Here is a 14774-nt window from a genome sequence, read left to right as displayed (position 1 = left end):
ACAGCTCCCCTGCCTCCTGGTTTCAGAGTCAGCATGTGGGAGCCTCTAATGCACATACAAATCATCTGGGGATCTTGTGAAACCACAGACACTCGTTTAGTAGGTCTAGGGTGATGCCAAACTGCTGCTCTGTGGACCACTCTGAGTGCAGAATGCCGGAGACGTCCACGCAGGGGGCTGGAGGAGATCAGGGAAGGCTTCCTGGAAGAGGTCTGGGCAATGTTGGGTTCACTGGGGGCTTGGAAGGCAGGGTGTTAGGGGCAGTCGAGAAAGTGGAAGCTATGAGTTCTAACCCCGACTCCACTGCCATGATCCAATGGACGCAGACAAGTTGCTGCACCCTTCAGGGTTGGCTTCTTCATCTGTCAAAGGAGGTGAGTGCCGGCCTCATGTGGTTATTGGGAGCTCTGAGTGAGGTGAGCCATCCTAAGCCCCGGCCTGGCACAGCAGGTATCCAGTAAGCGCTAAACGCTTGCCCCCTTTCTCCGTGAGAACTGAGAGGAGAGAAGGTTGGAGGCAGTTGGGCAAATCAGAGATGGTTTGACCTGATGTGGATGAGTCTGGAAGAGGAAGGGCATTCCAAGCTGGAGGAATCTGCTGGGAAGTTCCTGGAAGTGAGCCTGAGTCGGAAGCCGGTGTAGGGACGGAGAGCAGGGCTGATGGGGGGGGGGGGGTGATCTGGACACGGTGACCTGACTCCCAGAGCAGCGCCCAGGGAAGTTGCCCTCAGGCTGTAGAGGGGAACAGCAGTGTGCGCTCTTGGGGACACGTGCCCACAAGCTCCCTGGGTTTTCAGGCGGGAGCTAGTGGGGCAAGGGTGTCCGGGGGCAGCGGGGACTAGAGCCCCTCACAATGACGCCTCCCTCCCCAGCTGCGTGTCTTCAAGCTGGCCAAGTCGTGGCCCACGCTGAACACCCTCATCAAGATCATCGGGAACTCAGTGGGGGCGCTGGGGAACCTGACGCTGGTGCTGGCCATCATCGTGTTCATCTTCGCCGTGGTGGGCATGCAGCTCTTTGGCAAGAACTACTCGGAGCTGAGGCACCGCATCAGCGACTCGGGCCTGCTGCCTCGCTGGCACATGATGGACTTCTTCCACGCCTTTCTCATCATCTTCCGCATCCTCTGTGGGGAGTGGATCGAGACCATGTGGGACTGCATGGAGGTGTCCGGCCAGTCACTGTGCCTGCTGGTCTTCTTGCTTGTTATGGTCATTGGCAACCTTGTGGTAAGTTGGCCACACATACACCACACACACACTCACCCGCCCGGTCACCCATCTGTCCATTCACTTGGCCTTCCTCCCATCCATCCACTCGTTCACTCGGCCTTCCATCAAACTATCCATCTACCCATCAGTCTCGCATCATCCCTTTACCCATCCATCCAGCCCCCTGTTCGTTACCTGTCCTTTCGTCTGTCTCCTCATCCACCGCCTCTGTACCCATTTACTCATCCCCCTACGCGCTGATCACCAGTCCATCGGTTCACTTATCCACTCATTCTTCCATCCCTCTGCCCGTCCATACACCTCCCGATCCAGCCACCAATCTACTTACCAGTCACCCACCCGCCAACTCGCCCATCCATTTGTCCACCTCTCTGTCACTCTGTCTACCCAGTTACCAGTCCTATCTATTCATTCACTCCTCCAGCCATCCCCACTTCCTCATTCTTTTACCCCTCCACTTCTCTGCCCATCCAAACCCATCCATCAACCCCTATTCGTTCATAAACACACACGCACACCCCTACCTATTCGTCCATCCACCTGTCCATCCATCTGTCCATCCATCCATCACCCACACTCTTACTCTCTTATCTGTCCCTCCACTCATTAATCCACCCCCACATCCATCTGGCAACGCACTCATCCATTCACTCATTCACCAGTCCTATCCATCCGCCCATTATCCATCCAGCTCTCTCCTTACTCACTCACTGATCCATCCATCCATTCACATCACTTTTCATTTGTTTTTTCCTTCAGTCACCCACCTCTTTACCTGCTTATTTATTATATACTCGTTTTACATCCATTAACTTATTTATTTATTCATCTACCCGCTATTATATTAGTTATTTACGACCAATGATGTATCACATCGTTTTTCAGTTCAGCTTAACAGCCATTTACTGAGCCCCTGCTGCATACAAAATATTGTGGCAGATGCCGTTGGGCATGCAGAGGTGAATGTGGCCCTGACATTGCTCACCAATGGGAGAGTGGGGAAGTGGAGAGTTCAAACAGGCCGGAAATAACTGTCAATCTGGTTAGAAGGATCAGAAACATTAAGGAAGAGCCCATGGGCACTGATCCCCTCCAGCAGGGGAAATCAAGGAGGGCTTCCTAGAGGAGGATTTGGAGCAGACCTGACAGGTGATGCTAGAGTGGGAAGGAGCAGAGGGAGTAAAGCACAGCTGTAGCAGGTGGTGGCCCAGGTAAGGCAGGGCCCATGGGAGCTCATATGTCATCCTGGGTAGCTATGCTGGCAGTCCCTGCTACCCTGTCATGAGGGACGCAGGCCTTTGTTCCCATGTCCACCTGTCTGTCCTAGAACATGGGCTTCTTGCCTTGTATCTTTAAATGTGGGGGATTCTGGAGTTGAGGGAGATCAAAAATCCAAATGCCAGAGAATGAGCTCTTGGAAGAGGCGAGTGAGTGGTTCAGGAAGAAGTCACTGTCCACTGCGGACATGAAGCTACCTGCCTGAGCACATAGGTGGTCCGTACGTGCTCAGACATCACACCCGCACGGTCTGACTCCTGCTGTGTGGGCCGTGTAGACTCACAGTATAGGGCTTGTGGTTGGCTCAAGTACCGTGGGCTGTAGGCTCCAGAGCCCTTCCCCAAGCCTGCCCGCTTTCTCCTCCAGTGTGCCCTAACCATGCAAGGGTGGGCCCGGTTCAGGTTGGGATCGGGCTTCCCCCAGCCCCACAGGTGGAGCCCAGAGAGGGGGCAGGGCATCAGTGCACAGTGCACCCCCCTCCTTTCCTTCTGCTGGCCACCCCTCAGGATGGAGCCTCACTGAGTCCTGGCCCAGCCCCGGGGCCACCAGACTGTGTATTCCAAGGAGGACGCGGGTATGCCAGGCTCTCAGCCCGGGGCCAGGCCCGCTGCCCTCACGCATACAGCCCTGTGATTTCCTAGCGGATCTGCCTGGGATGAGAAGATTAGAGGCCGCTGGAGGAGGGAAGCTAACGCAGCCCACACGGCCCCCACCCTGGTCGCCTCAGGAATTGGGCCGCTGCCGGGCGTGGGTGGAAGCGAGATTGCCATTGAAATGGGAAGTCATGATCAGGCAGGGGCTGGGGAGCGGCAGCGTGATTGACGGGGAAAGCACTGGAAGAAACCAAGCCTCAGAAGCAGGCAACAAGGGAGGACTTGGCGCCTGGTAAGGGTGGACAGGGCTGCCCAGGCACCCCCCCTCGCTGCCCCCCAGTCTAGACTCCAGATACCTGGAGGCGAGGCACGGGGGAGGGCAGAGGGTCCAGGCTGGGCAACTGGGAGCAGAAGCAGGCCAGGCCTAGGCCAGTGTGGCCGAGGCCAGCGGCCAGGCCAGAGGTCAGTGTAGACAGCAGCCCTGAATCACATCACGTGCCCCACCCCCCCAGGGGTGACATGAAAAGGGCTGCCAGGTGTCAAAAGTGATCATCTCCCCATGTAGAATGCCAGACCCTGCTTCTCAACCTTCCCATACTGTCCTTGTGAATGTGCACTCCTTAAAGGCGTGTTTCTGACTCCCGGCGCTCCAACTTGACTGCTGCTTTCTTCAGAATTCTCATCCCTAGCTCTCTGACTGGCACGAGGCATGTCTTAGGGGCTTGTGAGAAGCCAGAGAGGGGCCCAGAGTGGGTTACTAGTGAGAACTGCACACACATCGTCACACAGCTCCCTGCCGAGGGGGCCCCCGTTGAGGGAACTCCCTTCTGGGGGCAGCTGGGAGGAGAAAGCACCAAGCCCCAGGTGGGGAGGGTGTGTCTCTGGCCTGTCAGCCTGACGACACGTGTGGGAACAAGCCCACCACCCTTTTCCCTTACCCTCCACGAGGCTGGGAAATGGACCCACGGCCACCCTCTTGTCACTCAGCAAAAGTGCTCTCTTTTTTTTTTTTAACAAAAGCTAAAGCTTTGCACTTGCAGGATGGTTTAACAGCGAGCAATAGTCCAGACCGTGCAAAGAGAGACGGGTTTTGCACACCTCACTTAAGGAGTCTCTTAAGGACACAGGTAGAGTGTGTTCCACAGCAGAAGCCCCAGATTTTCAGGTGTCGAGCCAGTTCAGGGGCCCATCACCAGCTCCTCCTTCGCCAACAGATGTAGAAGTCCCTTCCCAGGAAAGTCTCCGGGAATTCTAGACTGCTTCTGGGTGGGATTCTGTCTTGTCCCTGGTGATCCCAGACTGGATCCCACTTCCCAGGGAGCAACGCTGTGCCCCTCCTAACCCCACAGTCCTCCATTACTCCCAAGGTAGCAAGGCTCTGTCTGCAGGCCCTGTCTGGATGAAGCCATGGTTCTCCCATTGACCCTGGGCCTGAATGCCTTCAACTCAGACTGTATCCGAGCCCTTGGGAAAAGGGATGGGAATTGGTCTTTCATTTATAGCCAAACTCACTATGTTCAAGACAACTGGAGCGTTAGGATGAGGGCCCAGGGCTCGCGCCCAGAGCTGTTTGCCGCGGCAGTCTTTAAGGTCTTTCGGCCTCAGTTTCCCCATAACGGACCCGAGGCCGAATGCCTCTGGTGTGGTGCCCGCCCCGATGAGCCGGATCTGTTGCCTCCACAGGTCCTGAACCTCTTCCTGGCTTTGCTGCTCAGCTCCTTCAGTGCAGACAACCTCACGGCCCCCGACGACGACGGGGAGATGAACAACCTCCAGCTGGCCCTGGCACGCATCCAGCGTGGCCTGTGCTTCCTCAAGCGGACCACCTGGGACTTCTGCTGTGGGCTCCTTCAGCGGGGGCCTCAGAAGCCCGCGGCCCTTGCCGCCCACGGCCAGCTGCCCCGCTGTGTGGCCACCTCCAGCTCCCCACCCCCACCGCCCCCAGAGCCAGAGAAGGCGCCTCCGGCCCGCAAGGAGACACGGTTTGAGGAAGACAAGCGGCCAGGCCAGGGCACCCCGGGGGATACAGAGCCTGTGTGTGTGCCCATTGCCGTGGCTGAGTCAGACACAGATGAGCAAGAGGAGGACGAGGAAAACAGCCTGGGCACAGAGGAAGAGTCCAGTAAGCAGGTGAGTGCCCCCCGCCCACCTGTGCAGCACCTGCGCATACAGGGCCCAGGGCTCTGCTGTCCAGGGATCCCAGCCTCGCTCAGAGCAGCTGCCCCAGCAGGAATGGGATGGAGGTAGACGACAGGCCACTCCCAAAGGGCGGCCTCACACAGGGGTGCTGAGGCCAGCTGTCAACCCTCTCTTCCCAAGCCAGCCCGGAGGGGACCTAGGGACGGGCTGCTGTCCATCATTCATCTGATGCTAGCCATGAGAGCTGATCGCACGGAAAGGGGAACCAAGGTACGGCAAGAGAGAGGCTTGCTAGGAGTTCCTCATGCACCTGCGACAGAGCCAGACATCCTGGACCCCCGACCAGAATGTCCTAGTGGGGAAGGAGTGCAGTCTCCTGACCTCGCCACTGCCCTTTCCCCTCCTCCCAGGCCCAGGGCTAACTCTGAGATTTAAAAATAAGCCTCCCTGAGATGGCAGGTGTCAGAGACAGCACTATCTTATCTCCCAACCTGTTATTTTTAACACTTAGGACCAGAGTCTGGACAAAAGAGACGGTGCCCCCCGCCCCCTCAGTTTTCCCGTGGCCTGAGCCAGGCTCAGATGGCTTCTCCTTAGGTCTTCAGGTCAGACAGTGAGTGGTTCTCTGTCCGGTTGGGCCTGTCCTGGCTGCTTCATTTAGGCCTGCCCTGAGCAGCTTTGCTGTGAGGAACAACAGTTCCCCGTGTGTAGAAGTGAATCTGAGGCTTCAGGCTAGCTTCCACAGCTTTCTGCCTCCCAGTGGTCCCGGAGGCCAGCTTCCGCCCCTTGAGTCAGACCAGGCTGCAGGACAGTGACAGTATGAGTTGGGAGAGGGCAATGTGGGTGTTGCCAGGACCACGGCTTCCAGTTATCTCCAGGATGCTCCTTTTCCTTTTCCTTTCCTTCTCTTGAGCCTGTTGACTCTGGCTCCCTGGGATGTGTGTGTGTGTGTGTGTGTGTGTGTGTGTGTGTGTGTGTGTAAGGAGTGCTGTGGGAACTCATGGGAGAAGTCAGCGTATCCTTCCTAAGTGGAGTTGCCAGCACTTTGGAGCTGGGCGTCACAGCCCAGCTGCACCCTTCCAGGGAATGGGAGGAGGGGGAGATTTATGCCAGGCTGGCCAGGAGCCTCCCAGCGGCCCACTTCCGGCCCTGGAGGCCCTTGATCTTCAGTGAGAGGAGGCCCCATGAAGAGGGCAGGAGGCAGTGTTCCAGTCGCGTAGGCAGGGCCCTGGAAAACACTCTGGCTGGGTGGCTCACGGGCTGGGGGTCTCTTCAGCAGGAATCCCAGCCTGTTTCCGGCAGCCCAGAGGCCCTCCCAAAGCCCAGGGCCTGGAGCCAGGTGTCAGAGACCCCCTCCTCCGAGGCCGAGGCCAGTGTGGCTCAGGCAGACTGGCGGCAGCAGCGGAGAATGGAGCCCCCGGCCCCAGGGTGCAGTGAGGTAACGCACACCTTTGTCCCTGAAGCCGGCCGGGTGCTGCTGCTTGGATTGGAGCCAGGCCGTGAGAGGCCCTGGCACACGCCTGCATTTGCTGGTGGGAACCGTAGCCGCTGTCACAGGCAGTGTGGGAAACCCGTCGGCGGAGGGGAACGTGGGCAGGATGGGGGGAGGGATGGCTTGGGGCCCAGGGCTTCCGGGAAATTCTGGAAGCAGCCAGCCGAGACCCCTGATGCAGGACTAACCCTGCACCTCCCTGTGTTCACCCCTCCTCACTCGGTTCCTGTGCTTTGCTCCTCTCTGCCAAACGTTTGTCCTATGAATTACCCCATCCCAGGGAACTTCAGGGGGCCCTGAGAACAAGTTCTTGGCACATTGCCCACCCTCCTTGACACTGGCAGGAGCCCTCTGGTTTGCCACAGACCCCACTTGCCTGACTTCATTCCAGCACCTGCCTGGCCCCTGTAAGCATTGGAGTCGGCAACCCCTGAGCTAAGGGACCATGGCTCTGCCCACTACGCCCCCGACCCTGCACACCCACCCCCACTCACCACGGAAGGGGGAGGTCAGGCGTTCAGAGACAGCGCTCCGTGGCTCTGGCCCTGCAGCCTGGCCCTGGCCGGCAGTTGTGACTTGCCCCAGCAGAGCACTGCCCATTTTGCTGGGTCCCTGTCACGGGATGGGCTCGTGGGAGGCCTCGCGATCATGGTCATCTTTGGAGCACGAGCGCCCGCTACGGTCTTCACCCTGACGGTGCGGGTCGCACTTCTCCCCTGGAGGGTCTGACACAGAAAGGCACCTGGAAACAGGAGGGGCACAAAACTCGCAGAGAAGGTGGGGGGGGGGGGCTCTCGGACTGGAATGTTGAAACGTCCTCCTTTCCTCAAATCAGTTCGTGGTGGGACCCATCAAAGGGAGAGAGAAGTGGGCTGGGTTTTCCTGGGAGAAGGACCCCTCATCTCACCTGCGGCGGGATCCTGAAGGCTTGGCTCCCACCGGATGCCCCGCGGACTTCACGCAGCTCCGGTGTCTGAAGAAGTAGCACAGAGACCTCCTCGGGCTCGTGCCTTTCCCAGCTCCGCTGCATAGTGAAGCTGGGGGCAGAAGGAGGAAGCCCTCCAAGGCACAGGGACCCCAAAAGGGCCACGGCTCCACCCTACACCCGGGCCCTCTCGACTTTCCCACCGGCGTCCAGCCCTTCCCCATCACAAACACCAAAACTCAAGAGGACTTTGAGAAACCAGAGGAGTGAGTCATGGGAGGAAGGGAAGAGAAAGCAGCTTCAGGAGCAGAGGCAGGCCCCGGACCTCAAACCAGCTCATCTCCAGGAGGAGCTGGAGATGCGGGCTTGCCCACGTAGCTGGGATCCGAAGCCATTGAAGGCTTCCCTTCCTTCTCAGAAGCCCCTGCCTCGGCCGTGCCGTGGCTGTCGGTAGAGCAGGCTCCTAGAAGCAGAGTCTGAGACAGGCTTCCTGTGCAAATGATTTACCGAGGGAGCGCCCTCAGAGAAGCCGATAGGGAAAGAAATGGGAGAAGCAGGGTGAGGCCAAGGAAGAAGCTGCGAAAGGCCAGTGCTGGATTCAGGCCTCAGCCTGGTCCGCTGGGAGCCCTGGAGCATGAGCTGCACATGGCCTTGTCCCACCCCAAGGCAAGGGGCTGGCCTTTTGTGTTCCCATAGCGGTGCAACACTGTCAGCCGCCCCTGGCTTGGGCCGTAGCCCCCACGCCATTACCAGGGACGGCCGCCCCCGGCTGAAGACCGTGCTCTGGAGAAGGAGCCAGCTAAGCAGCCGGCGTTCACGGTGCCGTGGCTAAGAGGGAACTGGGCAGGGCACCAGCAGGCTCCACTACTGCGCCCCTGCACGCTGGAACCCACACGAGACTAACACAGACACTCACAAGGGCAGGCTGGGTGCACATGCCCGGCTATAATCAGGTTATGCAAGGTCAGGGCAGCAGAACCCCGCCTAGCCGGGCAGGGACGTTCCCAATCTTTTCTTGCTTTTACTCCAGACTCTCCCTGTGAACTGGGTGAGAAGTGCGGGCTGGGTTGCTGGCCTGTTCTCTGCGTGTCTGACCTCACACCTGTATGTCCCTGTGCTCCTGGTCCTGACTCTGTTCCCCTTGTGGCATGTCTGTTGGCTCTGTGTGCCAAGCCACTACCGTGTATCCTTGGCCAGATGTGTCGGTGTCGCTGCCCGTGTCCGTTTGTTCCCGGCTGGATGCATTTCCCGTCCCCAGTGCCTTCCCTCCCCACACACCCCCTGCACCCCACACTAGACTCCAGCGCAGACTCAGGACCCCCGAGGGGCCTCAGTTCAGCCCGGGGCAGGTCCCCACCCACCCGTCCACCCTGGGCTCAGATTTCCAGGGTGTGTAATGGAAAGTAGTCTGGGCACCTTCCCTTAGGGAGCCCCCGGCTGCCCCAGACTCTGGGCTCCAGGCTGGAGGCTTCCTCATGGCCCTCACCCACCCCACCCCACACCCCTGCCCACAGACTCAGGAGGACAGTTACTCGGAAGGGAGCACAGCAGACATGACCAACACTGCTGACCTCCTGGAGCAGATCCCTGACCTGGGTGAGGATGTCAAGGACCCAGAGGACTGCTTCACCGAAGGTACTGCCCGGCGTGGCCCTTCGCCCCGGCCTCTGCCCCGCCCAGAGGGGCAGGACGACCAGTAGCAATTTGGGGCCAGGGGCCATGTGGCACCGCACCCTGTCCCCGATGCTTGCCCTCTCTACCCCATTCCTCGTGACCCCAGGGCCCCTCCTCGTGCCCAGGACTTGAATCACGGCGAGTCTGCCCGCGGAGTGCTGGGCTGGGCAGTGTGGGTCAGCGCCACCGAGGACCGGCGACGTTGCGTTCGTAGTCGTAGTGACACTGTGTTGGTAGCACGGCAGGGACGCCATCGTCTTCACCTGTGCCCCCAGGTGGGCACGGTGCCCGGCACACCGTGGGCCTTCTGTAAATACCTGTGGGTGTGACCTGTGGCCGTGCTGGTCGCCGGCGTCTGAAACTCTACGGATGGGTGGTGTATTCGCAAGGCGGCTGGGGCTAAAATGAGAGCTCGCCCTCCACGCGTGGCCTGTCATCTGGGGCTTTCAGTGAGCGGTCTGCCCTTCCCAAGGTTCAAAAACTGCAAACATGGACAAGGCCCAGGGACAGAGCACCCCAGAGCACCCCAGGGGTTCGGGAATATTTCCCCAGGGGGAGAGTTTCCCAGATGAGCAGAGGAGAAGCAGGAGCCCATCTCAGCCCCAGCCTTCCCCCCACCCCAGACCTGCCAGGCCCTTTAGCCACTCACTGGGTGCCCAGTCCACGCGGCCTTTCCCTGGAGTTCCTGCTGAGCGTGGGCCCCGAGGACGGCACCACGGTGCTTCCTGCCGTCCACCACCCCCGCCCGCCCCGTTCTTTACTCCACATCATACCCTCTTTCTCTCAGTCACTCCTTCCACCATCCGACCTTCCGCCATCGGGCGTGGGCATTGGCAGGCCCCGGCCCGGGCCTGACCCCTCCCCCTCCCCACCCCCGCAGGCTGCGTCCGGCGCTGTCCTTGCTGCGCCGTGGACACCACGCAGGCCCCGGGGAAGGTCTGGTGGCGGCTGCGCAAGACCTGCTATCGCATCGTGGAGCACAGCTGGTTCGAGACATTCATCATCTTCATGATCCTGCTCAGCAGCGGAGCACTGGTACCCTCCTGGGGATGCAGGGTTGGGGCAGAGAGGGATGGAGGAGGGGAGGAGGGCGGGGAAGGGAAGTCTCCCGCTGGAGAGGCTGGGGAGGAGACCGGAAACTGGGGCAGAGCCTCTGCTGAAGATGTGCTTCCCCCGCCCCCCCCCCCCCCCCCCCCGGGAGCGGGAGTCAGCCCACAAACTCCCAACACCACGGCACGTACGGAGGTCAGAGCAGGAAGGGCTCACAGAGGTCATCTTTCCAGACCCCCGTGTTCCACAAAAGGGGGGTGATTTGCCCCCAGTTCACAGCACCCAGCTGGCATAGGTCGCAGGTCACCAGCCTCCTACCCCCCAAGCTCCGGTGACACACCCAGCTGCAAACAGCCCCGTCAGGCCGTTTCAGTGCAGTTAACAATGCTGGCTGATGTGACACTGGTAGTTTTACTTATTCCCGGTCTTCTAGGGCCAGAGGCCATGCTCTGCAGTCTACACAGTATCACCTTGGATCCTGACAATAGCCCTTTGTAAAAACGTTAAATGACTTGCCTAAGGTCCCACCTCACTCAGCAGCAGACGTGGTATTTGAACCCAGGCGGTCAGATTCCAGAGTCCTTTGTCTTGAAGCTTCTGTTCGTTCAAGAGGCCTTTTCTAAGCTCTCCTCGTATCTAGGCCTGTGAGCCATGGGGGGCAGCAAGAGGAGGAGACCCCAACCCCAGCCTCAGTGGCTCAGAGTCTAGTTGGGGAAACCAGATTCAGTAGGTTTGGGGTAGAGATCAGCTCCAGAGAGACAACGGAACAAGAATGGAGTAAATGGCTGGGAGGTTGGGGGACTGGAGCGGTCAGGAAGATTCCCTGGAGACAGCAAGTGCAGCTGGACTGTGGAGGACAAGGAGGTTTGACCAAGCACCCGATTCTGACCTCTCAGTCCTTCTAGGAGGAGATGGGACAGCCCCGGAGAGAGTTCTAGAAGATGCTGGTGAGCAGGGAGACAGGTGGTCAAGCAGGCAGAAGAGATAGTAACTTTCCTGGCCCCAGGGAGGAAGCGCTTGATATTGCTGGGGAGGTGAGAACCCCATGGATGAGTAGCAAACAGGGAATGCTTTGAACTGTAGAGCGAGAGAGAGGGGCACTTTGACCCAAGGCTATGTGCCTCCACTCTGTGCTGCCTCCTGCGGGGGGCAGGCCATGGGGAGGCACTGCGGCTGTCACTCCTAAATCTCTGGGCCCACCCCATTCTGTACTGCCCTCCCCTGTCCCAGAGTGGGCCTGGAGCCATGACTTGCAGGCGGCAGGCTGTTTTACCATCGGCAGCTAGAGCCAAATCTCTGTAGGCTTCAGAGAAGGATGATTTGACAATATGTTAACGAGTTTTGTTTTTAAACAGCCACAAACAAGGGCAGCCAGAGCCATGTAGTCTGGGCTGTGGAGGAAAAACTCAGCCTGGCATAAGTGAGGAGGAGGTTTGGCAAGCAAATGGTGAATCTAATCAGGGTAGACAGCCAAGCACAGTTTAAAAAAAAAACACGTCGATGATATATTGAGAAAAAGAAGTCTGAGTGTGTTATTTAAAGTTATAAACTTGTTTAACAGAAAGCAAACTATATATCCCTTCCAAACTGTTGGAGGGAATTTTCTTTTAAAGAAAACAGAGCTCTTACAGCAAAAGATAGGAGAAAAAAGAAGGAACAAGGAAACATGAAACCAGGAAACAGAAAATAATATGGCAGAGGCAAAATCAAATATGTGCTTTAATAATAACAGTAACTGGATAAAATTCATCTTTTAAAAGGAAAGGACTCTGAATGGATTTCTTTTAATACTTATTTATCTATTTTGAGAGAGAGAGAGCACAAGCAGGGGAGGGGCAGAGAGAGAATCCCAAGCAGGCTCCATGCTGTCAATGCAGAGCCCTACCCGGGGCTTGATCTCACGAATAATGAATTCACAACCTGAGCCAAAATCAAGAGTCAGATGCTTAACTGACTGAGCCTTCCAGGTGCCCCTGAATGGATTTAAGACAAAAACAGGGGCGCCTGGGTGGTTCAGTAGGTTAAGCATCCGACTCCAGCTCAGGTCATGATCTCACAGTCCAAGAGTTCAAGCCCTGCGTCGGGCTCTGTGCTGACAGCTCACAGCCTGGAGCCTGCTTCCAATTCTATGTCTCCCTCTCTCTCTGCCCCTTCCCTGCTCATGCTCTGTCTCTCTCTGTCTCAAAAATAAATAAAAACATTTAAGAGCAAAATAAAAAAAAAAACCTTCCACTATGTGTTTTTAAATGACAAACCAAAATGGTGTCACTCAGAAATATTAAATGTAAAATAATAAGATATATCAGGCAAATGTAAATACAATGACTACAAAACTAGAGTGTTTTTGTTTGTTAACATTAAACAAGGTTTAACTCAACATAAGAAGCTTGAGATAAAACCAAGCAGATCCAAGCTATAATTAAAAAAAACTATTATAAATATATTTTTGCTTGGGATTGCATAGCACTTATATCAAACAAAAACCATTAGAATAAAAAGACAAGAAAAAAGTGGCAACAGTGTAACAGTACAGGGAGATTTTACCACACTTCTATTAGTTCTTGACAAATCACATAGAAAGAACAAAACAATGAGAGATCTAAAATATATGTATATATAATTTTATCCAACCTAATAATAGAAATAATAACATTTAAATAGCACCCACTATGTACCAGACCCTGTTGTAAGCATTTTACAAAGATTCATTCATTTGATTCTCACAATAACCCTAAGAGATAAGTACTAGTATTAAGTCTATTTTACAGATAATGAAAGTGCTAGATATGGCAAAAATAGAAATAAAAAAACAACAACAACAACAATCCTTAAAAGTGTAAAAGTCATTCTTAAACTTTGGGTCAAACAGAAAATAGTTTGGTGGTAGGTTCATCAGTGTTCATTATATTAATAAGTAAGTAAATAAGTAAAATATAGAGGCTACTCATGGACCGAAGATGACAGTGTGTTGTAAATCAGAGATTATGATTCAACCAATTCTGTCCGCTTGAGATCTAGAAAAATAAGAAAAAAAATTAGAAGGAGAGAAAAAAAGCTGGCTGGGGGAATAAAAAACTAGAAAATAATAATACTGAGAGTACTGCTTATGGGATGCAGCCAAAGCTGTAATAAGAGGAAAATTCATAGACTTAAACACTTTTATTATTAAACAGAAAGAATGTAAATTGATTAATTATTTAACTCAAGAAATTACAAACATAACAACAAAATCATCTTAAGGAAAATGAGGAAATAATTAATAAAATTTTAAAAACAAATTAATCAGAAAATAAATAATAAAACTGATATGAAATTCCAAAGCTGATTCCTTGAAAAATTAAAATAATAAAACAGATAAACCACTAGCTAATCTGATCCCTCACATCTCCAAGCATTAATTCTTCTGCATTCTCAAGGAAGAAAATAATTCCAATCCTATTTAAAATATTCTAGTGTGGGGCACCTGGGTGGCTCAGTCTGTTAAGTGTACAATCTTGGTTTCAGCTCAGCTCATGATCCCAGGGTCATGGGATTGAGCCCTGTGTTGGGCTCCACACTGAGCATAGAGCCTGCTTAAGATTCTCTCTCCCTCTGCCCCTGTCTCCTGCTTGTGTGCTCTCTTTCTCTCTAAAATGTAAAATAAAATAAAATAATAGAATTAAACTAAATTAAATTTAAAATAAAATAAAATATAAAAATGTTCTAGTCTATGAAGAAAGTCTATACATCCTTTTTATGTAAGTTAAATAATGCTGATTTTTAAAAACCAGTTTTCATACACCATATTTATAAACAGTGATGCAAAAATCCTGAAATACTTGCAAATAAGATCCAACAATATATTTTTTTAAGTCAGTACATCATAGCCAAGTATATTCTAAAATGGCAGAATAATGCCATACTAGGAAATCTATTTATATGAATAGGACAGAGATGAAAACCATAGTTACCTCAATGAATGCCTGACTTTTAAAACTCTAGTAAGAATAGAAATAAAATATATTTCCTTAGTTTAGAGAAAAACTCATTCTCAAATTAGCTTCTATTATCATCATTAGTAGTAAAGCACTTGAAACATTTTTATTAAAGTCAGGACTAGGAAGATGATTTAACTACTTTTTAGCGGTTGTTCCATTATTTAGTAATAATCTTGAAGCACTAGCTGCCCAATTAATCAATAAAAGTAAACATAAAAGATAAAAATTAGAAAATAGGAGAATTGGGGGCACCTGGGTGGCTCAGTCCATTCAGCAATCAGCTTCAGCTCAGGTCATGATTTCACTGTTCATGAGTTTAAGCCCCACATCAGGCTCTGTGCTGACAGCATGGAGCCTGCTTGGGATTCTCTCCTTCTCCTGTTTTTCTCTACCCCTCACCTGCTTGCACTCTCTC

At 54.0% G+C, this 14774-nt stretch overlaps 1 protein-coding gene across 9 annotated transcripts in view; it reads left to right on the top strand.

The window, feature by feature from the left end:
- The window catches only part of SCN5A (sodium voltage-gated channel alpha subunit 5), a 94013-nt gene that overhangs the window by 58627 nt on the left and 20612 nt on the right, over positions 1–14774 (top strand). For 5 of the 9 annotated variants that reach the window (XM_058729447.1, XM_058729441.1, XM_058729439.1 and 2 more), the window contains 5 exons: positions 872–1228; positions 4786–5232; positions 6518–6679; positions 9173–9293; positions 10213–10367. In XM_058729447.1, the coding sequence (XP_058585430.1) occupies positions 872–1228; positions 4786–5232; positions 6518–6679; positions 9173–9293; positions 10213–10367 (1242 nt within the window). The remainder of the gene's footprint in view (positions 1–871; positions 1229–4785; positions 5233–6517; positions 6680–9172; positions 9294–10212; positions 10368–14774) is intronic. The other 4 variants (XM_058729442.1, XM_058729443.1, XM_058729445.1 and 1 more) reach the window with 2 other exon arrangements.

This window comes from Neofelis nebulosa, chromosome 5 (genome assembly GCF_028018385.1).
Source record: "Neofelis nebulosa isolate mNeoNeb1 chromosome 5, mNeoNeb1.pri, whole genome shotgun sequence".
Classification (NCBI taxonomy): domain Eukaryota; kingdom Metazoa; phylum Chordata; class Mammalia; order Carnivora; family Felidae; genus Neofelis; species Neofelis nebulosa.
This window is presented reverse-complemented; position numbering and strand designations above follow the sequence as displayed.